This window comes from Anabas testudineus, chromosome 3, assembly GCF_900324465.2.
Source record: "Anabas testudineus chromosome 3, fAnaTes1.2, whole genome shotgun sequence".
Taxonomy (NCBI): domain Eukaryota; kingdom Metazoa; phylum Chordata; class Actinopteri; order Anabantiformes; family Anabantidae; genus Anabas; species Anabas testudineus.
In genome coordinates, this window is record NC_046612.1 from 22739456 (window position 1) to 22763225 (window position 23770).

The 23770-nt window shown below is 39.4% G+C and overlaps 2 protein-coding genes across 4 annotated transcripts in view; both read right to left on the bottom strand.

Annotated features, from left to right (window-relative positions):
• LOC113174196 (multiple C2 and transmembrane domain-containing protein 2-like) overlaps nt 1-4442 on the bottom strand; it is a 30074-nt gene extending 25632 nt beyond the window's left edge. For 2 of the 3 annotated variants that reach the window (XM_026377968.1, XM_026377966.1), the window contains exon 1: nt 4312-4416. The gene's annotated coding sequence lies outside the window, so the exon portion shown is untranslated. Of the gene's footprint in view, nt 1-4311 lie in introns of all 3 variants that reach the window. The other variant, XM_026377967.1, reaches the window with a different exon arrangement.
• Nucleotides 4443-6162: 1720 nt separating this feature from the next.
• The window catches only part of LOC113174820 (myocyte-specific enhancer factor 2A-like), a 32596-nt gene continuing 14988 nt past the window's right edge, over nt 6163-23770 (bottom strand). Inside the window, exons 3-10 of the mRNA XM_026378968.1 lie at nt 22067-22270; nt 14976-15110; nt 14203-14407; nt 13835-13888; nt 12557-12714; nt 9295-9418; nt 8879-8981; nt 6163-8388 (exon numbers count right to left, since the gene is read on the bottom strand). Coding sequence (XP_026234753.1) covers nt 8070-8388; nt 8879-8981; nt 9295-9418; nt 12557-12714; nt 13835-13888; nt 14203-14407; nt 14976-15110; nt 22067-22270 — 1302 coding nt within the window. The 3' untranslated portion in view covers nt 6163-8069. The remainder of the gene's footprint in view (nt 8389-8878; nt 8982-9294; nt 9419-12556; nt 12715-13834; nt 13889-14202; nt 14408-14975; nt 15111-22066; nt 22271-23770) is intronic.

The following is a 23770-nucleotide window of genomic DNA, read 5'->3' on the forward strand; positions in this document are numbered from 1 at the left end:
TAAACCTGCAGTAGCATCCTTAAATACGACTCAACTCTACCCATTTTATATATTTACCATCCAAACCTGATGGATAATAATCTCAAAGATTATTTCAATAACATACAAGAAGCTAAAAGATATATAGACATATAGGGACAGCCATGCAGACTGAAGACACTGCATACAAACAGTCCAACGCACAATCAATCTAAATGAACTGGCACATTACTCTAGAGGGTCACAACACAGTGAAAACTCTAAACCACAATACTGGCATGTGTTGTGCTGGGGGAGCAATTCTAATAAGTTACAACATATACTAAAATTACAAAACACGCACACAGAGAGAGAGATAAAGGGAAGGTGTGTGTGGTACAACCACATTGCAAATTTTTCACACTTCGCAACATTAGAAATAACTTTAGTTCATTTTAGCATGAACCTTTTTCCTAGTCGACGATTTTTAAACATCTACAGGGCTGTGAAAACGGTTTGCTCCCTTCCTTATCTTCTTTTTCAATTATTTGCATATTTGTCACACTTAAATGATTCTGATCATCAAACTCATTTTAATACTACACAAAGGTACCCAGAGTGTACACAAAATGCAGTTTTTACATGATAATATCATTTATTAAGGGAAAAGAGCTGTCCAAACCTTCCTAACTCTAGTCTTTTGAGAAAACAGTGAGATGTGGCTAAAATCTATTACAATAATTTGAATGACATTTACATTAACAATATACAGTACATCACAGCAAAGCAGGTTTTAACGCAAAGTAGCCATCAGAGGAAAAACATGTTACTTCCTCTGTGCTGTCAGTCCAGAATATGAACAATACACACAACTCTGCAACAAAATCACTTCATTTCTTTAGAGCATGCTCTGGATCCTGTGGGCAGAGGAAGTATTTTGTGAAGTGCCACTGAACTACTGTGATGACTGTGTTGTAAAGTAAAAACATGGCTAAGGTTTAATCTCCCACCCACTACCGTGTTTTAATTGCTGAACTTTGAATCAGCTATCATTCATTCAGAGTGTATCCACTGCAAAGTCACTCTCATTCTGTAAAACACAATCAGTACAAGAATATAAATAAATAGATCAGTGGACAGCATCCATAATACTTCAAACTGTCATCGCCCCGAAGGATCTCGACACTGCTCCTGTTGCTGCTGATTCTAACAAAACCTGGTTTTGTGAAGCAACATCCCCATAAGCTGCTTAACGGCTTCATACTTTGCATTGTCATTAACTGCAACTGATGACCTGCCATGTTATCATCTGGTAAGGGGAAGTGGAGGAAGTAGTGGGGAGGTAACAGATGAAGGAACAAGACAAGAATCTGTCTACAAAAGTTTCAGAGAAATTTATTAAGGAGTGAAATTGAAAAAGTATTTGATAATGGCACTCCAAGCATTTTAAAAAGGGACATGTAATCTAAGAGAGTGCCACCTACCCCATAACAAGTAGCATGGTATACTAGTCTCTAGAATAGCCAGAGATGAGCCAATATGCCATCTACAGAAATAAGCCAGCAAATATATATTTGTTTTATATCTACTATACAGAAAACCAGAAAAGGAATAACTCAGATATCCATTGCCTAGATTCAGAATTCTCTAGCTTGACCCACATATAAGGATTAGATGGTGGGTCATTAAAACGGTGAGAGATAGAGAGACAGCAGGCAGGGAAAAAGGATGATGGCCACCGACACATACAGCGACCTCACTGCAACTGTATGTGACTGACAACCAACTAACACTGAAGGCATGGTTTAGCTGAAGTATAATATTTTTTCATTATCTACAAGTCTAGTCTACTGGTGTTTCAACTGTGTTGAAAAAACGTCATAATTACATCATTTTCAGATAATCAGATGTTGTTTGTAGAAAAATGAAGCAGTCTGTGACGTCTATGTTGAGCTTTCCACTTATTCGTCTCAGCGTCCCTGAATCAGACCCAAAGGTGCAAAACACATTTTGTCAGCCACCGTGCTGTGTTGTATTTACTGCTGCAGTAGAAAATGGTGAAAATCTACACACAGTGCAGCTTCAAGGCTGTGATTATTTTTACACTATGGATCAGATGAATGTGTGTAAAGTTAAAGTGGTTACTCATGGTGGTAGGTCTCACTTGCAAAGAGAGACCTAAGTTTGCAAATACGCATAGCACTACAAAGCATTTAAAGGTCAAATATGAGTTTGTGTAGACCAAAGAAACAACATTTTCAAAAAGACTTTTAGCGAAAAAACCCATTTCAATTTCTGTTCTTGCCTGGTTATCTACAAAGAGAGTCCAGCAGGGATCACCAATCTGTAATTCCAGTCTTTATTACCATTACTCTGGTAGTCACAGCTAGTTAACTGCATGAAGCCGCACCCCCTGCTTTTCATTGCACTTTATTGTTAAGAGTGTAAATAGCTGGATGTATATTAGCCGTGGTTCCAGAAACAGTCCACTACTCTTAAGAATGGCTTTGGGGTAATTGAGATAAACAACCAGTCGGCCACCGCTCAAATCAAAAGTATCCAGCAGCACTAAGCACTGCTGTAGGACATACCAGCTTAGTTTAAGGAGATGCTCAAGATGTCGATCCTTCCTGCGGACGACTTTGAGCATAAAGACATATTCAGCAAGGTGTCTGGAAAAACAAAATTCCTCAAAGGATTAACAAAACATAACTGTGGACCTAAGATGATGACAGGTGAAAAAATACAAAGAGGAAAAACATTAGAACAAGAGATAAAGTAAACAGCATTCTTAAAGGTAGCGCTTTTATAATGGTCTAATGTTGTTAGGATGTTTGTCTTTTCATAAATGCTTTGTATAAAATCTGCATGGGGAGGGCATTTGAGGTATGAGTGATGCTTTTTAGTGTCACAAATAAGGAGAACAAGATCAGAGATGTGTGTAAAATCAACCTAACTTGACGAGACTGCACATGCACTAAATCACAGTCACTGCTCTGCGGGGGCAGTGCCGGAGCAGGCCAACACATGCACTAGTGATTTTAATGAAACCACACACCTCTACTGTGTTTCTACTTTCATTGCTAAAGGAGGTCACAGTCACACTGATCTCACAAAAGAAGCCTGATAGAATTAATAACAACCAGTTAATCCACTGTTAAAAGTGAAAGGCCTTTTGTTTACAAATGATATACAAGCGAACAACAAAATAGTAATGTCACTCTAAAAGCAGACACCAAATAAATCACTAGAAATTACTTCCTTTCAACATTATGTTCTCGTTCAAGCGTGCTTTGAAAAGAAGTTGCCGAAAATAGTGTTGCAGGCTGCAGTGATACATGCTCTAAAACGTTTTGTTCTCCGTCTGTGGGCTGAATTGAGCAGCTGCATCACAGGGCTGTCTTGTCAGAACAAGACAAGAAGCAATTTCCTGAAACTATTTCACCGAATGTGGCAAGACACAATGCAAACGCAAAAAAGAAAAAAAAAAAGAATATATTTACATGTATATGTGTAACTCGTGCATCCTTGATAAAAAGAGACCTGCAGTCTGGTTAATTTATAACTTTAAGTTATCAGTGTCATGATAACAAGCTTCTGTTTTCAGTGTCAATATAAACATAAACCTGGGATATATTGGTCTAGAATCTATTTTCCATGCTGTCACTGTCATGACAAATGTGTGTCAATGGTTAATAAAAACAGTGAAGTTATTAATAACCCGTGTAGTGGAGTGCACACGTTTAAAGGCTGCTGTACAACAAGCTCCACTCAACGCATTCAAAAACGCATACAAGGGGGATGCTGCTCGGCAAGAAGTCACACAAATGTCCTTTGAAAAAACACTGCAATTAGTATTATTCTGCCTATAGGAAAACATAAATGATAATGTTGTAGCCTACCTCAAATCGTTAACTGTGCTCTTTCATTCGGCATTAGATACACATGAAAACAAGCACTAAAGGTTTCAAATGACACTACAATGAACTTCTCTGTATGTCCCCGTAAGAAAACAGGTCATGACAAGGACTCTTTCGTAGAAACTAAAACTTAGGTTGATATCTATGCCGAATTGACGGCCGTCTCTTGTCGACGTGTTCAAATATAAGCCCGTTGCATAAGGTATGTGCGTCTGTGGATTAGAAAACAAAAAGCACTGAATAGTCCGACATGTGGACGGAGTTCTTCCTCAGCCTCCTTCCACGGGACTAGACGCTCTCACCTGTCCGTCGCCAGGAGACATGTTTCCGGGCAGCCGGGACGCTCACCTGGGCGGCACCACGTCAAAAGACCCCACAGGTGACTAAACCCCGTTTCTCGCCTACAACATAGAAACAATAACTGGACGTTTACCTTTTTTCCGCGGTTTGGGACCTCCGACGAGTGTTTGTCATTCACCTCATGGTGCTAAAAGTTGGCGGTGAGGGAGCAGCTGCACCTCCTCCTCCTCACACTTCCTCCTCCTCCTCTGTTTAATATCAAACATCAAGCGGGGCGCACTCCACAACTAGGGGGGTTTCAAAATAAAAGCCTTCTTTAGACGGCATCGAAGTGTCTATGAGTAGCAGCAACAGTGTGTGTTTTCGTCAATATTAGCAGTCAGATAGCCTGAACACGGTAGTTTAACAATTATGATGCTATGGTTTAAATACGCTGATTGCTGTAATCCACTATAATCGATAGTAGGAACTGTTGGTCGTTATGTTAAAAAAACAAATCTTATGTTTCCGGTACGCTGTCACTCCAGCTAACTTGACTGAGCTAAGATCACTACACAGTGAGAGAGAATCAAAGGAACCAAATCTCAGAAGATCACCTATGTTTAGGTGATCCTAAAGTCATTTTGTTAACTTAATTTAGTCTATTTATTTAATTTATGTCTATAATGATCCAAACACACATATTTTCCCAGTTGACATAACTGACATTAAAGTTGTGGCACACACACATTTAGGATAAAAGGTTTTGTGGTTAAAATATCCCCTTGCAGGCACAGTGTGGGCATGCAGCTCTTGCAAATGCAAGCTTGAGTTGCACTTTTATTTGGTCACCTTTTTTCAAGAAACCAAAATCGATTCAGTAAATGCTCTACAAATAAAGTCAGTCCTTTTCTCAAGCAGCCGTTTGCTGTCATCGTTCCAACTAACCTTGGTAGATTGAATTTTCTGCCTGCCTCGGTGTACAGAGTGAGACAGGCCTTGGCCTGTGTGCTCTTCTCTCCGTTTCTTCTCTCTAATCTAATAAGCACACACACTTTACTTCTCATTCACTGACTATGATCAGTTACTGTCGTTTGTTGAACATAAATTTCACGTTTGTCAGTGTTGCAACTACCTTTTACACTTCTAAGATTGATTAGACTATTACTACATATCCTACATATTTTTGTTGTAATCGTTAATCAAAATTCACAAGACAAACACTAAAAGTAATTTACACGTAACCTTTAACAGAACCACTTTGTCATCTTTTCCCAGAATACATCATCATTCACATGACATTTAACAGCAGTGCTTAAGCCTAGAGCTGTTACACATTACACCTCTCACATCAATACCTCTGTTCTGAATGCTCAACTTCCTCTACCTTATTCATTGCTAACCTTCTGATGGGTTACAGGAATTGAATTCTTGTTCCAGTTCTCTACCATGTAACAAACAGGGCATCGTCACTGAACCACCTCAATTCCTGGTTATTGTAGTCTAATGATCACTCATTTACATTGCATACTGGTGTTATCTGTGTCAACACTGGCCTTTCCTGTTCCTGTGTTTTTCTCTTATCTCATTCCTGCATTCCCATTGACATCCGTTGTTGTGATTTGGTCAATGCATAATTATTCCATGCAAGGATTTGTAACTTTTTAAAACGTTGGCGTCGTTAAAATGCCACTTTGCTTTTGGAGGGCTTCAATGATGCACCATATTAAAGGTATCTCTCTCAGCTTTTTATCTTTAGATTTGTTTGTGAGCGCTATATTTCTCATCCACACTACAGCTCAGTGGAGTCACTGTGGTTACCCTTGCAGCTTTTGCACCTTTCACCACATGCGCTGCCGCGTACTAACTCACACGCTCCATTCTCTCAACTTTAGTCATCTGCTGCTCAGTCTCGCAGTCATTCAGTAAATTCCCATCTCCCAAAATTTACAGTACTGTGTAAAGGTTAAAGCCACATTAAAAAAGAAATCCTGTGAAGCCATAATGCTTTCAAAAACATGGCATGAATCGATTTTATTTGTGAATGAACTGCACACACACACACTGCTGGAATCAGAAAAAAAAAAAACATCTCATCAATTTATATTTGTGGGACCACCCTTCACTTTAGAATAGCACCAATTCCTTTTGGTTCACTTGCACACAGATTCTCATGGTGCTTGGCAGGTACAAAGGCCAAGCATCATGGAGAACTTGCTTCAGTTCTTCCGTGGTGTTAGACAGCGTCTTCTGTCTCATCATGTAATCCCACACCGACTCTGTGATGTTGAAATCGGAGCTGCGTGGTGACTGTGCCAAACTGTTGCAAGACTTCTTGTTAATCTTATCACTGAGTATATTTCTTCATGTTCAGGGGTTGTTGTCATGCTGCAGAATGAATTTGGGACTGATCGCTTGCCTCCCTCATGGTATGTTATGATGGATAAGAAGTGAATGCAACTTTTGAACAGTACTGTAATTTATCCAATCTGTCCTAAACTATATGACAAATGCAGGTACTGTGTGGATTTCTTTATTTCTGTTACTCTCCTTTATGTTTGATTAGTTAAGTTATGTACTGTACAATAAATTCCCATCTCTAAAAGCACAACTCTTTAATTTAACTATAAATACAACATAATTCTTCAAATATTTAGCAGGGTATGATGTTGCTGCTTCAAAGGTTGCTTGGTTGATTTGTTTTTTTTTTTATTGTGCTTTTTACAGCAAAATGCTGACCAGAGGTCACCTCGTGTGAATGCACCACGAACTACGTAAGTGCAAATTTCTCTCCTGCGATAGTCACTTGATTGGTATGTTTACACCTTCACCATCAGTTTGGCCAGATTTAGCCGTGCTGAGGTAATCAGGCAGATGTCAGACAGCGTTTCTTGTTACCATTTCGAAAAAGTATTTCTGAAGATGTTTATACAAGATGTTTTTGAGAGTGTGCTTCACTAATTATACCGTATCTTCAGTGAGAAGTATTCAAGGATGCAGCATGGCATTATTATTGTCCAGCATCTGCAGGACAAATAGATTTGTCCTGCAGATGCTTTAAGAGAAAGAAAGGGACAAGTCTGGAAATCATCCATAAAAAATATACATATGTCAGATTTTGGTGGTGGTGTCCTATATTACTCAGAAACAACAGACCGAAGAGTAATATACAGTTAGACCAAAAAGTGATATATATTAAAGATACTATATACAAAACAATAAAGACATATTTTGGAAGTACATACAGAACAAGTGTCCATGGCTTTCGATTTTAAAACTGAATGAAATATTGTCTTATTCTGTGTACAATATAAAAACACACCCACACAACATAAAAAACAGCATACTGCTTTGGCTGATATAAATAAGTGTTTTTGTAAAGAGGAGGAACAGGGTGGATGATGTGGAGGGAGTATTGCTTTCATGTTGGATTCATTCATTATTTCAAACCCTGAGCAGATTAGAAATGAATTGGGTGACACCCAGTGGGAGACATCTAGAAGCACTCCACTGTTTTACCATCCAAAATCAACAAGACTGAGGGACAGCACTACAAGTTGTCTCCAGACATTTTAGTCATTCTTCTGTGCACATTATTGCATCCCACTGGGTAAGAGAATTACAGATTGGACCCACATAATTAGTCTGCAACGCTTATAATGATTTCAACTTCAAAAGGACGGCTTGTTGTGTTTTAAATATCACTGAGTATTCTCTCAACATCGATGAGACATTTCTCACAGATCCTTAATTTTCACACTAATGTTGATTAACCATTTAGAAAAATCTAACCAACATAAAGAGATAACTTTAAAACAGAAAAGAACATATCAATAAAATCCTCATTTGATTTGCATAACATTGTCTTGCTTGTGTTTTTCCTGGTGCTGTGTCATCATGTGACTGCAGAATCTATGTCACCCAGCTGTCCATTCGGATTCGCTTGACCGTTGGACTCTCCCTGCCCTCCATCCGACTCACAGGGAGCGTGTGGAAGTCCGGTCGCAGTTGCTCCTCCCGGTCGCTGCCGCCCTCGTGGGAGCTGCAGGAGGAGCTGATGCTCTCTGCAGGAGATGTCCCCATCTCTGTTTGTGTGGACGTGGAGGAGTGAGGATGAGGATGAGCATGAGCTTGACTCATGTACCCTGACTGACTGAGATGGTCGCGGGGCGGGGAGATGGGCTCGGCTTTGATGTTGATGCTGTGGTTGGAGAGATCAGAGCTTCCTGATCTACAGTACAGACACAGGAGCAGAGGAAGAGGATTATTTAAGGACACAGCTCTGGAGTGAAGGCGCCATCTAGTGGGAGGAAAAAAAATCTAAAAAAATAAAACTTTTCTCTAAGTGTCGGTGAAGAGTCTTAGTCATCCAGGTGAAGTTATCTGGAAGTTGACTCATAGCAACTGGACTTTCTTTTTGTTGGGTTGAAACTCATCCAAGTGGTTTCTTCAGTGTCAGTGGTTTTCTCATGTGTGTGGTTAAAGCTCAAACATGCCCAGTTGTGGAATGTGAAGTACTTAGGTACAAGTTTGTACATGACTTGAGTATTTCATTTATCATATAAATATTTTCATTTTTACTTCTACTGCACTACAATTATGTGTTTGAATGTTAACCTAATGAAAACTGACTCATAGAAAAACTGTGAAAGCAAACAGTAAAAAGGTAAAACCTGCTATCTGCCAGTAAGAGAGAAAAGTCAGCTGCATTAAGTAGTTACCCTAGTGAGCCCAGCTGGTGTTGTTGCCATGCTGCCATGGAGCCCAAAGACGAGCCTGTGTGGGAGCTGAAGCCCGACAGCTCTGCGCTGTTCAGGGAGTAATCTGACAGAGAGAAAGGGATGATGATGTCATGAAAATGTCCAAAAAAAGGACACCTTGAGTAGGTTCATATTATAAATGTCTGCACCATCACAGCTCATCTCTGTAGGTTACTTTAAGCAATAATGCAGATAAATATCTTATTCCAGTTGTTATGTCATTTGAAAATGAACAGCACATAAATCATATATAGATTATAATTTAATGTGTGCACTGCTTGAAGTGAGACAGTTTTGAGCATACAGTACTGTGTCCTCATTGCACCTTCAGGGGCTTCTCTAATGACAGCAATACAGTACAAACAATGCTCAGGTACCGTTGTAGGTGGAGCTGATACCGGAGTAGACCAAACTCTGATGAGACAGGCTGGGTGTGTTGATGGAGACCACTGGTGTGGTCAGAGGCTGGTTGGACTGACTGCTGCTCAGCCTCTGACTACTCTGTAAAAGGAAAATACAACCAACAACTTAATATCTGATTATTCAATTACAGTAGATTCACTTATTAAAAACGGTGTTCTTTCTGTGATGCTTGTGCTTTGACTGTCTACATTTATATGGTTCTATGGATTCCTCCGGCTGTGATAACCCATTTCAACCACATGATGTCAGTATAAAGTTCATTTTGTGATGGTGGCAGTCGTTCTCCAGAGGGTGAGAACCAATTCACTTTCAAGGAAAAACCTCAACTATTCCTGCAGTGTAATTTTAGTTTGATATCCTGCCACTTCTACATGTGTTTCACAAAGGAACTGCCAACATTTTCCAGGATACATTTTCTCAAAATAACAACCTGTCTGTACTTCCAATGTAACTTTCATGCCTCAGTTTATAAGATACATAAACACTGAGGGCAGAGCCAGTCAAACAACCAGTTAAATGAAAATACTTGTAATCCTCTAAACACCATCTTATATTCTGAATTACTGGGTTCAATTTTGTGCTGTTTTACAAGATTAAATGTTATGCGTTTTAATTGTGAGGAATCATTAATCAGGCCTAATGCTGCAACCTCAGCGCTAATTTACCTGATTGAATGTTCTCACAATTTATCAGCAAACCACCAAATACCAAATATCAAGGCAATTCATCTTTGAGCAGCAGGCACTGTCTCAAATTAAGCAAGGAACCAAGCTGCTTTGGTACACTTTATGTCTGGTTTGTAAAGCTGATAGAAATTTAAAAATCTAGTGGCGGTTAACTTTACACATTTCTAACAGCTCTTACAAGTTTCCCATTGCCTTTCTGGGCTGTTGTTGTTCCAGCCAGTTACAGTCTAATTACATCACTGTGAATGAGGTCATTCACTGCTGAACTGACGATGCACACACACGCACGCACACACACACACACACACACACACACACACACACACACACACACACACACACACGCATGCACGCACGCGTGCACACACACACACACACACACACACACACACACACACACACACACACACACACACACCTAAAACATATAATCAAAACTAACGCTGAGTGACTCCCTGGAGGACTGCATTGTGCTTCCTTCCCCTGCCACTAGTGTTATCTGCAGTATCCTTGTAACTATGTCCTGGATGATTCACGTTCAAGCTAATACGGTAATGCTTGTAAACACTGACATAGAGCTTGTAAGACCCTGAGAAGAAATGCAGACTTACTTTGTTCTTTATGGTTGAACTGAATTGCACAGCGAACAAATCATACAGTACGTCATTTTCCTGTACACATTGGCAGAGAGGAGGAAGTGAAAGTCAGTTTCAATATGATCGAACCGAGGAGTGGCTGTCTGACCACATGTCATGATCTGCAACCATCCTCCTCTGCTGCTTTGAACATGGTGCAGACTTTGCTGGGTAATTTTTTTTCTTGCATGCATGTTCCAGCTGCATGCTAGTGTCAGCTCATTAAAAGCTGACATTTAATACACTCATACAGCTGACAACTGCTCCAGTAAACATGATGACAAATTATTTGTTACCCAGTGTTCCAATAACTCCCACGGGAAGTGATAATGGACTAAGACATGATCAAATTGCAAGAGACAGTGTTGACCACTACATGTGAAATTAAACACATTTTGCTCAATTATAATTTCTCTACCTGTGCTTTACAGACTTTTCTAAAGGGCTGGACGTTCACAGTAATGTTGACAACGTTACAACATAACGGTAATCAGAAACTTGTCTCTTGCCCTTTTACTGATGAATTATTGCAAAATAAAAATCCCCTCGATCCAACAGCTAGCCTGGCGAAAAAAAAGTTAGTGTTTTTATTGTTTGCTACTAATTCATCATGTTTGAGCATGGTATGGGAGGGAAGGGCAACACTAAGGGAACTGAGAGTAGATCAATAACTTTAATAACTGCACACAGCTGCTGAATGTCCAGTAAAGGAAGACAAGTTTCAGAAGATCTGAAGAGTCCTACTACACTTTTCAGTGAAGGGAGTCAGTTCACCAAATTCTTCTCAACAGGCTCAACACCTTAAACTAAGTGGAACTGATTTGCTAGTTTCCGTCTTGCTTTTCTTTTGCAGCAGGACCACTACATATAGATTTCTATTATTTCTGTAGCCATCAGGAAACACAACATCTCTTTCCTTACCTTCTCTGATGACATACAGCTTTACTGTACAGCTTTACAGCTGATGAAAACAGGAATAACTGATGCCCTTTTTAAATCTATTTTGTTGTAAATAGATTTTAGATGTTAGTGCCTGCATGCCACAAAACCCTTTACAGCTCAACCAGGACAAAACAGAATTTTTAATTACAGGTTTGGGGAGAGAGGCTCAGAGAGAGAAACTGGCCACAGAATAAAATTTCCTTAGCGCCTAACCTGAGCCAACAGACCAGAAACCCCTGTGTCATCTTTGACACAGGATTGAACTTCATAGCTCGTGTGGGGTATGTCAAAAATATAGGTATGGCATTGAATGCATTCAATCTGTTTGTTATGCCGTAAGAACACCGTCACTGTGTTGAGGTGAGAAACACTGGATGTCAACAAAACTCTGTTTATATTTCATCCATGGTCCCACTGAAGCATAAAAAAGCATAACAAAGAGAGCATAACAAAGAGAACTAGCTAAGGCTCACCCATGTCTTGCCTTTAACTCAATGAGGAATGTCTATGGCAACAATGATTTAGAAATGAAGCAGTGTGTTTCTGTCCACAGAACAGAGATTGTCTCGTCTTTAAAAGAACAGTTTTTTGCAAACCCGGCAACCATCTGTTTCACAAGTGTTTTTTTCCCATAGTCATTGGTTCTTTAGACCAATTGTTCAGAAAAGTTGCTGACCCACTGTGGTAGTCTGCTTCATCACTTACCCTGTCTGCGTCCAACCATCCCTCAGGCCTGGAAAATATCATGTACTCTTCTGTTTCCTTATAAAACTCAGACTGAGGCACTGAAAGCCTTAAGGCCTTTGTTTTTACAGAGTAGCTAATAAGTGCAACCTTCCTCAAACCTCAAAATGTTTAAAAATGTGTTTTTTGAAAAGAGTTGATGAAGTTAAACTTAAGAACCGCTCCCCCAACACACACGCACACAGACGCACACAAATACACACACTTACCAGTGTTTGCATCATTCCTTTGGAATGGGGGATGACAACTCGCAGGTCAGTTTTGCGACTGGATGGGAGCAGGCTGTTCCCAGGATGTGGAAGCGGAGATTTGGATGGTAAGATTTTCCCCAAACTGCTTCCACCAGGTGAGCCCACAAAACCATTCACTGCACAGATAAACAGAGACATGAAAATGACATTGTAGGATTGATGGCAAAGAAATTGCATCCATAGCAGAAAGCTCAATGCATCGAGCACAAGTTTAGAAATATCTGAGTGGGTGATACACTCCCATGTGTCAGATCCAACCTGTCCACCACCAAGTTCTGAATGGAAAATGGAGAAAGTACAGCTATATATAATACAAGACATAATAATGAATAATGGATCTTTTCTTTTGCTTGACATTACATAATAGCAGTGTTCATGTGAGACCTGCTGTTCTGAGAGGGAGAGCACGGACACGACAGGGAGAAGAGTCTGCATAGAGGACGGTAAAGACAAATACAGCCGACATAAAACTTCACAGAATGAACTAAAAACGACATAACATTATCTTTTCCCTTTTCCAGAGAAGTCCTGGATATTCTTTTCCTCTCTTCAGATCTTTATAAATGAAATAACTGAAATAAACAAAACCTCTTTGGTCATAAATCTGGTCCTTTGCTTGACTGTCTTGACTGTATCAGAAACAGAGAAGTGGACTGAACACCAGAGTTACTGAGCATTTTCAGTGACTCATTTAAGGAACATCACCTTAACCACTTCAACTCTGACAAACATTCCTCTATACAGTAAGTAATACTGTAAACTCTGTGGACAACACTTAAAGGTTTATAGGGTTAGCAATTTTTTTTACCTGGATGATTTCAGAAAAATCATATAACAATTTTATTAAGATAATCCAAAATTAAACTTAATAATATAGATTTGATGTACATCTTTTAACCATTACTACCACTAATACGTTGCACATAGTTATCAAATATTAGATAGGCCTTAGTTGTTAAACATAAAACAAAAATACTGACATAGTATGAGACATTTTGACAGGATGTTCAAGTGACTGTGTAAATCCTGTCTGTCTACTTCAGCCTATGGAAAGGTAAGTAGAGGGGCTTTAATTTTCCACCCAGTCCAACTTTTAAAAGGGATAAGGGGAGCTAGTGTGATGTGATAAATATGGAAAGCAGCCTGAATGCTGCCAGGTGTTCCTGTAGTCTCTCTATCATAACTAGCCACACAGTTTCTTTATGGGTGTCTTTATGCTTCCTGTAAGATACATACCAACTGGTCCTGATCCATTTTGCAGACTGAGGTCAGAATTGCCCTGCAAGCCACCTGAAAGACATACAGACACACACACGTATGTATATAGTAAAGCCCATTAGTACAGGGTTTAATACTCTAGTGTGCATTGGTGAATGTAAAATTACATGTGCTGGTCATTTGTTTCATTCCCTTCTACTGTGCTTATGTGGTCTTCAAGAAGTAAAAGTGTTTTTTTCTCGCATGATTTTAATTTTTAATTCACATTCGGACAAAAAGAAAACCTCACAATTAACATACACATAGTGTTTCTCTGAGTGTCATCAGCTCAGTTTAACGATGACTTCACTCTAAAATATTAATCACACATAGACACACTAACACACCTGTGTTTCCAGTGCTGTGAGGTCTTTGTGCAGAGTTTATATTTCTGTGGAGATGTGTGTGATGTGAAGAGAGGACTCCGCTGTCAGCCAGAGCTGCTGTAGCTGCAGCTAGTGCCTGAGAAGTTGCTCCTCCTCCTGCACCAGGACTATAGGCCATGCTGCCTGGTGTGACGTGCATGAAGTTCTGCTGTGGGAGGCCTGTGGACTAGCAAGACAGTGACAGAAAAAGGCGCATCAAAACAAACTGGAAAGCACATATTGAGTACAACATAGGAATTACATACAGTTTCAGTGAAACAGCTTTTTCAGCTTTTGTCTTCATTTTTTTTTCCTTCTTAACTAGTGTGGGTAAGTCCCTACTGACCACAGCAGCTTCACAGGAGTCAATCTTTTGAAAATGTGGAAGGAAGTTGTAAAAAAAAAAAATTGAAAAAATTGTCACACTTGAAGAAGGGTTTTAAGGAATTTGGTTCAATCACAGGCAATGTGAGTTAAAGAAGCAAATGGGTTACACTCTCTTCAGACATTATAATGTGAGGCTTTGACCTTTGTCAGGTAACATAGTAACAACTGATTATTTCTATATAATAAGCTTCATGTTCCCAGTTGCTCAGTGGCATAATGGTTGTACACAATGTGTGTCACTCTGTGTAAAACAATATGATGCTGACCAGACATCGCTGTATCCTCCCTACCTTTCTCATGTTCCTGTGGATTAACAAACGACGAAACGTGAGAGCAGACAAATAATAATAAACTAAAATGCAAATTACAATTTTATGAGTCTTCATCATGTTGTCAAATTCCTCATTAATCTTCTTGTATTTCTCCTCAGTGCTGGGGGTGAGGACATATGAGGATTCAAGGTCAGGGCTGCCGCAACCTCTGTGCTCCTTCTTGTTCAGGGCCTGTGGGTGAAATAGGCAAAGAGTGATAAGTTTATCATCAGTACACGGTGGTCTGAATGGAAGTTGAGTTAGGCAGAGGCTGAAGAGTTTTTCTATATAATAAGCTTCATGTCCTGTGTTCTGCTATACAGACTGATGTATAGCAGAACACAGGATGTGTATAGTTCTGGTTTTCTCCCTATCTAATATGTGGTTCAAGAACAGGAAGGACAACCAACCATTGACAAGACTTGAAACCAGATCTGATTATCAAGAGGCTCAAAGAACACAGATACTTCCTTTGTACTAAGAACATGCATGTATTTACATTACTCCAGGTTTGTAAATGTGGTCCCCATGAGCTCTTTGTTTTGATTCTGAAATCAGTGTGGATGGGAAAACACATTTTCATTCTGTCATAAAATGCCTCTAATGAGTTAATCACCTCCGAAAAACTTTTAAAAAAAACCTGGTTTCGTACACAATGTTTATTTTTTGTATGGGCGAAATGTTTCCAAGGACAATGGAAACATGTTTTACCAGCTGTTCCCATTTGACTGTTAACAGCTCACAGGCGTTTTTTCTTTTAAACATGCACTGATTGGAACATTGGCTCAGTTCATGTTTTTAAACCATCTAAATTAGTGAAACTACAATCATAAGCCAAAACCTGCTGCAATGTCTGTGAATTACGAATCGCAAAAATAATTAACTCCACTTGAACAATTGTAGTAAAAAAAAATACATTCCCATTTTGCACATACAGTAGAGTAGCAGCTGCACATTATACTGTACATTATCTTTCTCTTGAGTGCATCACAGTGTGTTTGACTCTACGGAGCCCTTAATCAGTGTGACTAAAACTGGTCTGAGTAAAACAGATATTAGCAGTAGTATCCCTCTACAGAGTTGCTGCTCTCTCCACGTCTTAATCATCTATATTCACACCACCAGCTTTATAAACACAATGCAATGGAGTAAGCAGATATTTTTATAGCAAGCCTGAAACAACTTTGGGTTCGTTTGGGTGTTTATTGCAGTGTGGGGCGCATAGACGGGGAAATAAAAAGCAAGGATTGGCTGTTAATGCATCCCTGAGCACCACAGAGATAGAGCTGTCAAATGAGATTCATTAGCACCAAGTCTTCTGTCTGTAGAGGATCGTATTACTGTTAGCAGGACGGCTTAGAGGAATACAGTATTCACAGTGCTGCAGAGGGGCAGTCCTGGTAAAGACGATGCTTTGAAGTTCCTCAGCTCTGCTCCCTTGTAGAGGTGTAAATGTATGAATCATAACCCACAATTACAATCAAGAGAACAGGATTATTGTTAGATGTAAAGCAGGATGTGGAACTGAAACTTATGACAGTGAAATGGTTAGAATTTACCTTATTTTTTTGAATCCTCAAACCACAGTGGCTTTGCCAAAAGTTAAGAAATCATGGTAATTAATATATAGAATCTAGCAAGTTTCACAAGACAATCCTATTTCTACTTTTTACTTTCATTTAAGAGCTTGTTATGCCTAATCACAACATGTATATCTTAGCAACAAATTTTACCTGGTGACTGCATCAACATACTGTATCTATCATTTGTTAACCGCTCAATGTTGTAGCAATGCAACACATATTACATGCTCATAAAGTTGGTCAGTAAGTAGTAAAGTGCATTGTGTATCATATTTTTAACCACTATTTCCAATTCACTCTGCCAGCTGTAAAGCTGTGACGATAATTCTCCGTGGTTTCAGGTAGTTTAGAAAGATTAGGTTTCAAAAATTGGTTTAGCTTATGGACAGATGAATTGACTGACGTTAATTTAAAGCACCTGGACTTTGGTAGAGAAGTCATCACGAAAAAGAAAAAAAAAATCAAATCATACGAACATCATGCGAGTCTGGACGGTGACATCACCTGTCTGGCATCCATCATCTCATCTCTGCTCCTCATTACAACACACGTCACACTGTAGTGTGGAAAGGGCGGACTGACAGACCAACACATCAGGCAGCTGACTGTCTGTCCACCACATGTCCTTTGCATTCCCAGACACTAGTAGTTATTAGAGGCTTTGACCACACATAAACACACACACACATACACACACACACACACACTCGCGCGCACACACACAGACTAGCAAGTCTATTTTAGCCATTTAACAACTGGTGACCACTTAAGAAGTCACACACTCAGTTCCAGCTCAATTGAATGGTTACTCGTTTCCACGCTCTGCTGAACATCAAACTGGACAGTATAAAATTCAAAAGGATGCACACAGTGGTGGCTTGTTTATATCATGGACAAGCTTTCCCTTATGCTGTCAGCCTTTCTGCTTGATGGGCCCTCTGTCTGACAATTATTCTAATTAGAAGAAGGTACATTACTAACACGCAGCAGTAATAATAACTATTTGTTATTAGTCAAAATGACGTGCCAACAGAGTACTCATCAGTGATTTGAATAGTTACTAATTAGGCTGAACTGTTTACCATTCACTACTTATTCCTTGCAACTCAACCGTCACTACAGTAAAGCTCCACAGTATCTGTTTTATCACAGCATGCTTACTGCAGGAAAGTACTGTGATACGGCCTGTGTTGTGATCTTCTGGACACTGGTGTGTGTCTGCATAAACAACAAGCACTATAGTGCTGTTTAAATATTCCTACTTTCAAAGGTTAAAATATGTATGTCTGCAATGTAAAAATACAGCCAGGCACAGAACTGTGTATTGATATACAAAAGCTGCTGGTGCTAATGTATATTCTGCTCACTTCCAACTAAAAAAAAACAATGCAGGAGCAAGTCTCCGATTGTGACTATAACCTGAAAGATACCGGTCAGGGTACATGAAACTAAACAGCACATACAGTAAGTTGACATAAACCTGGAGCAAATTGAAGAATTACAGCAATAATATGACTCAACACTTATCAATGATGTGAGAAGAAATGTGCCAAAAATGGCAGATGAAAAGTTTTTAGCTTTCAGCACCTGAATGACTCTTCATTCATATGCGCTGATTCACTTTGTTTCACGTCATACTCAGGTAGCTGTACAGTGTATTTTTAAATATGGGGAGAGTTGCTTCTCCTTTAAAAGAAAGTAGTTCTCTTTTGAGAATGGAGTACAGCATGGCTTCATACTAGAGTACAGTCTGAGCGTCAAGAGGGTCACAGTGGAGCATGAGAGGAGGGTCTAGTGGGATTTGGTCCAAGATCCACAAGGCTATATTGAGCTCCACAACGACATCATGTTTGGGCACTTAAGATTAAGTGTCTGTTGGTGTGTGTTTCCTTATCACCTCAAATGTCAAAGTCAGCTTTAGTGGATCACCAAAGGCATCTGGACCGTTGCCACCGTGAGGAATGAGCTACAACTCTAAGCATCTTAACACGAGGGTGATGTCTTGTTGCTGTTGGGGCTGCATCAAAGATGAAATAAAGACCCATCTTTCCCTGAATCGAGTCTTTCCAGTCGAGCGATTGCCCTAAAGGCTAAGAATAGGGCAGGCGCAGGACTGTTTGAGATATGTTTGACACATCTCTAGCATAGATAAGCTGAGCTCACAGACTTTCAAATGGCAGTTCACACACACTTTAAACTTTTTTATGAGGCATCCTGTCTCACAGAACTAAACCAAACCAACCACAGCGTCAGGTTTCAGTTTACTGTAGTTTTCACTTTCTGTTATGGTTCTCGTTCATCTCAGCGCTGTGCAGGCTGAAATGGCTGTACTGCATACCTTGGACGGCTGCTCTGTTGTTGCTGAAATTCAATTCTGCTGCACACAAACCTGTCTCATTATTATGACAAAAGTAATCTGTCAGTGAGATTAGCAGACACAGTTAGGACTTTGTAGTTGTTTTATCTGGCAGACCATCATCATTTTCCTCCCTTCCATCTTCATTTTAGGTTGACATTACACTTTTATCTCCTCCATATGGAGATAATTCTGTATAGTGTATTTCAGAAAACTGAAGTCAGAAGTCAAACAGAAATCAAAGGTCAGTTAAGTTAAGAAATCAGTATATACATTGTCCATAGACATACACATTTGATTACAGCTATCAATATTTGTGGTGGCAACTTGACTGATGCAAATCTGTGGGGCACTAAACCTAAAGAATAGTGCTTTATTATCAACATTGTTAGCTGCTGTTTGTTGAGCTTTCCTATGTTATTAAATTACACTAATTCAAGCCTCTGTGAGTTTTGACAGTATGGTCATCTAAAGAAATAGAATTGGCTGTACAATTTGTATAATGTGGAAACACAACCTTGAGAGTGCAGATGCTGCTTATGATTCAAGAAGCGTTGAACATGAACAAAAAGGAATAACAGCTAAACAGCTAACGGGGGATGTTTGATAGCATTTGAAATATGAAAAAAGAGCAATAATTGCAGATCCTTATAGTTTGTAACACAACAAAAATAGAATAGAAATATAATTCCTATTTCAGTCTCACTTTAAATATGTCTTAACTCTCAAACAAAGTGAAGAGATGAGCTGTATGCTGGACGTGCACACTGTCTGTGTGACAAAGAAACTTGTGAACTGCTCGTGTGTTTGTGTCAGACAGATAATGATCAGCACACATCATTTTCCATCAAACAATGACAATGAATCCAAAGAAGCTTTGCTGCCAACCCTTCCTGACCTGGAAAGTCTGTTGCAGCCAGTGGGGTAGTACTTTACACATAGTCAAATTCTATGCTTAAATGTTGCAAATGGACTGACCGATATGTAAAAGACCAACCTTTCACTTTCCAGGCTTTGTTGTAAACAGCTTGCCTGTTTGTGTGACATTTGCGGGAAAAAACAAAGTAGGTCTCAAACAGGCAAATCAAGCCTGGCTAATGGCTTACAGTGCTGACACAGGTGTGTGCTTGTGGTTTACAGTAGGAGCATAGACACGATTATGCTATTTAAAATGATTAAGGGCAATGTCAATGATCCATATTAAGAACCTCTACCTCCAGTGTCACTAAGAGATAGCTTTACCAGTTGTGGTCATAACTGTCTTTACTGTTTCACTAGCACTGACCTGCAGTCTAATCCTCTTGAGAAACAAAGTCAGATTTAAATGAGAAGGGGAATTCTGTGATTCTGGTATGTTACGGTTCACTGACCAAGGAAAGAAACAGCTGGAAAGCATGGATGGAGTCTCCCAAACCAAACTGAACGCTGAAGCTTCTCTTTTGTTCAGGAAGGGGAAAAGTCATTTTAAAAATAAACACAAAGTTAGTTTGGGAAGTTTAGCTTCCTTAACAGTGGACAGTTTGCATTTGGTACAGCACAAAAACTGTGTGTGGAAAGTAAGGTGGAAGGGAGCAGTTAATTCAGGCTCTCAGCAAGGCAAACACGCATTAGAAGCTTACAGCCAGAATGTGAGTCACGATGACCATTCATTTTTAATGGCAACAGCAATGAGTATGTGTAGAGAGAGACAGGGCAGCGTTGCTCAGGGGCCATGATGCAACACTGCCAGCGTCACCAAACTGATGACGCTGTAAGATACCACAAAACGGGTGGATGCTCGGATCTTATCTAAAAAACTGAAAACATCTGTGTCTCCTGTAGTGTAGGTCAGTATGACTTAATAAACAGTGTCACGGGTCATTTATTCTACCCAGAGCTGGAGGACCAGCCCATCATAAGTCACTACTGAGTTTTCCTGCTATTTTATGACATCAAAATCTTTAGTTAGTTCTGTAACCGCACTACATAATCTTGCTATGTGTCAAAGGGTATCTGCAGTTTTAAAGTTCAATTTGAATTTCTTTTGGAATATAAGACTTAATGTTATGTTACAAAGTGTTACAAAGTGATGCTGCATTGCGATCTTTGATTTACAGACAGCTGTGTTGGAGCCTTTACCCACTGATTTGCAGATTGGATTTTAGACTTTTTAAGACATTAACTTTATACTCATGTATAAGTCTTTCTCTTTCCACAAACTAATCTTAAGAAGCCCTTCAGGTTAACACATTAAACTATCGAGCTGTCCAGCTGCTGCTTCTTCAGTGTGTCACCTTTTGCAGCAATGATAATTGATTCAAATGGCAAAAAACACTTTAATCCTGTCGGAGTGTTTCAAATCCAGAAAATATACCAAAGAATACAATGTGTACCTCTTTGAGCAAGATGACTGAGTTGCACAAAATGTTTTAATTCTGAAAACTCAATATAAGTATAGTGTGTGTATATACGTAAAGTGCTTTTTATATCCTGGACAGTGTTAGTCAACATGAAATTACCCCACTGCCTTTAAGTGCAATTCAGGGCTAGTACTACCTAAAATAATTGTTGTGCAATATTATACAGTACCTAGAAAGTTATTCTAAGGTTTACAGCAACAGTGCTGTAAAGTACTATGATGCTTTCCTTTAGGATGCACAGGTTTAAAACAATGATGAGAGATAGCCTCATTCCTGTCAGCTACTCTGAAATGTTACAGCTTGTCTTGGGCCACAGTTTTTACATTGGGCATCAAGTGCGGCATGTTTGTGGCTGTGTTTATAATGATAATAATGAAATAGTTGCTTACTGAGCAAGAAAAAGATTTGTGAAATCTCAATAACTTATAATCTATGTTCTCTTGCCAAAAACTTTAAAAGAAGCAAGACAGCGTTGAAGGCAAGAACAGCTGGATAAGTTCTGCTAAGTCCTTTGGAATTACTCAGGAATTACGCTTTCTAGGAATTCATCTTCCTAAAACACAAACTGCAGTCATTTCTTTCCCTAATCCTTGAAATGGATCCTAACAGTGTTTAGGTTTTCAGAACAAATAGGGATGTCCTGTGATTAGAAAGTAAAGTATTTAAGTGTAAATCCTCAATAATCTTATATTTAAATTTTAATGAATAGTTGTAATCTTGTATTTGCTCTTTCATTTTCTGCTTTTACCCTTTTAAATCACTTACCCAGGGACCAATACACTCAGAGATCAATGGATTTTTACCACTCACCTCTACAATGTCAGAGTTGGTTCTACTCTCGTGGGGTTCATTGTACTCCGTGTACTTCAGCAGGACTTTGTCCATGTCCGTGCTGGCGTACTGAAACAGTTTGTTGGAGCTGTTGAAGATGATGAGGGCGATTTCACAGTCACACAGGACGCTCAACTCATATGCCTTCTTCATCAGACCAAATTTCCTTTTCATGAAAGTCACCTAGGAAAACAGAAAACCAAGGATCAGTCTAGTCTTCAAATGTTTTTCTTAATAACAGTTGATGAGGGAAGAGAGAGAGTTTAGTTAAGAAAAGTCTTATAGGTGTGAACAAGTGTTCCTTGTTCGGAACCATATTCTGGACAAAGAAAATACAGTTAACATGTAAAACTGTGGTTCAACAACTGTTACTGCCCCTAAACTGTGTTACTGTATGTTGTGATTTTCAAAATGTGGTAAAATAATAGGAAAAATAACTCACATTACACTCACAAAACATAATTACATTTATGTTTTATTGCAGGCATTTAGCTGCTGCTCTTATCTGGAAGAACCAATATTAACCCAATAAACAAAAGAGAGGCTTGAGCTACTGGCATCAACATCAACTGACACTAAAATACACAAAGTCGTAGTATAGAGTAATATTGTGGAGACATAGGAGAAGACGTTTGATGTGTGTCTCTGTCATACAGGAATGAGAGTAGAAAGGAGGAGGCGGGGACAGTATAGGGGAGGTGCTGAAACTGAACTCCCCCAAGAGGGTGGTAATAACCTGTAAATTTGCTTCTACTGGAAAGTCACTGATTGAGTGGATGGGAAATGTGGATGAGAAGCAAATGAGTAATGTTTCCCCTCCCTTAATAATCACTACCAAGATGATTTAAAAGAATGCTCCGTTTATCTGGTGTTATGTTGTCTTGTGATATGTAAAATGAAAACAACCACAGTCGAATCATCCATGCTTCACTTAAGCATGAACTACACCTCTACCATACCGCTAGAATGCATTGCATGGAGTGGACCATTTACAGCTCGCAATAAACCCACACACAGCCAACAGGTCACACATCAATCATACTCTCAGCCCTTTTTTAGTGTGTAGCTAACTCCCTGCAGTGAGTCAGCTGTGTTCGTCTCGGTTTGTCTTCCCTCCAACATAGCTTCTGGGATCCTGACTCATATCGTACTGTATGTTGAAGCTTCCTTTGACTCAGACATTTTTTCAAACCTCCAAGATTTCTAGCATTAGAGTATCAATGTGTATTTCATGTGCTCCTTGTTGTTGTCCTGGTACATTTCTACAAGTCCACAGCTCTGCAGCTAAGCAGTCTCCTACTACTGGTCGTTGATCGGTTAATAGGTAACAGTAGCTGTTGATGAGGTCAAAAACCTTTTGTAGCCCTTATGTATGAGCTACAGTTGTCACAGTATCAGGGCACAGTTATTTGCATTTTAAGTAGATCTATATAACTCAGCACCAGTTGATTGACGAAAAACATTTTCTTCCAGTTTAAGTTTCTCCAAAGGTTTGAGTTGGTCTTCTGCCAAATGCTTCAATTCACTGAGGGGAAGTGTAAATTATCCTATAAAAATAATTTGAAATGCGTTAGGAAGAGCAGTAATCTCCTACTCAGACTGGCAATTTTCTGCACTGGCGTTTCAAGCAAGTATTTCACGCCAATATTTAATCTGCTCAGTAGAAAACACCCACTCCTAAAA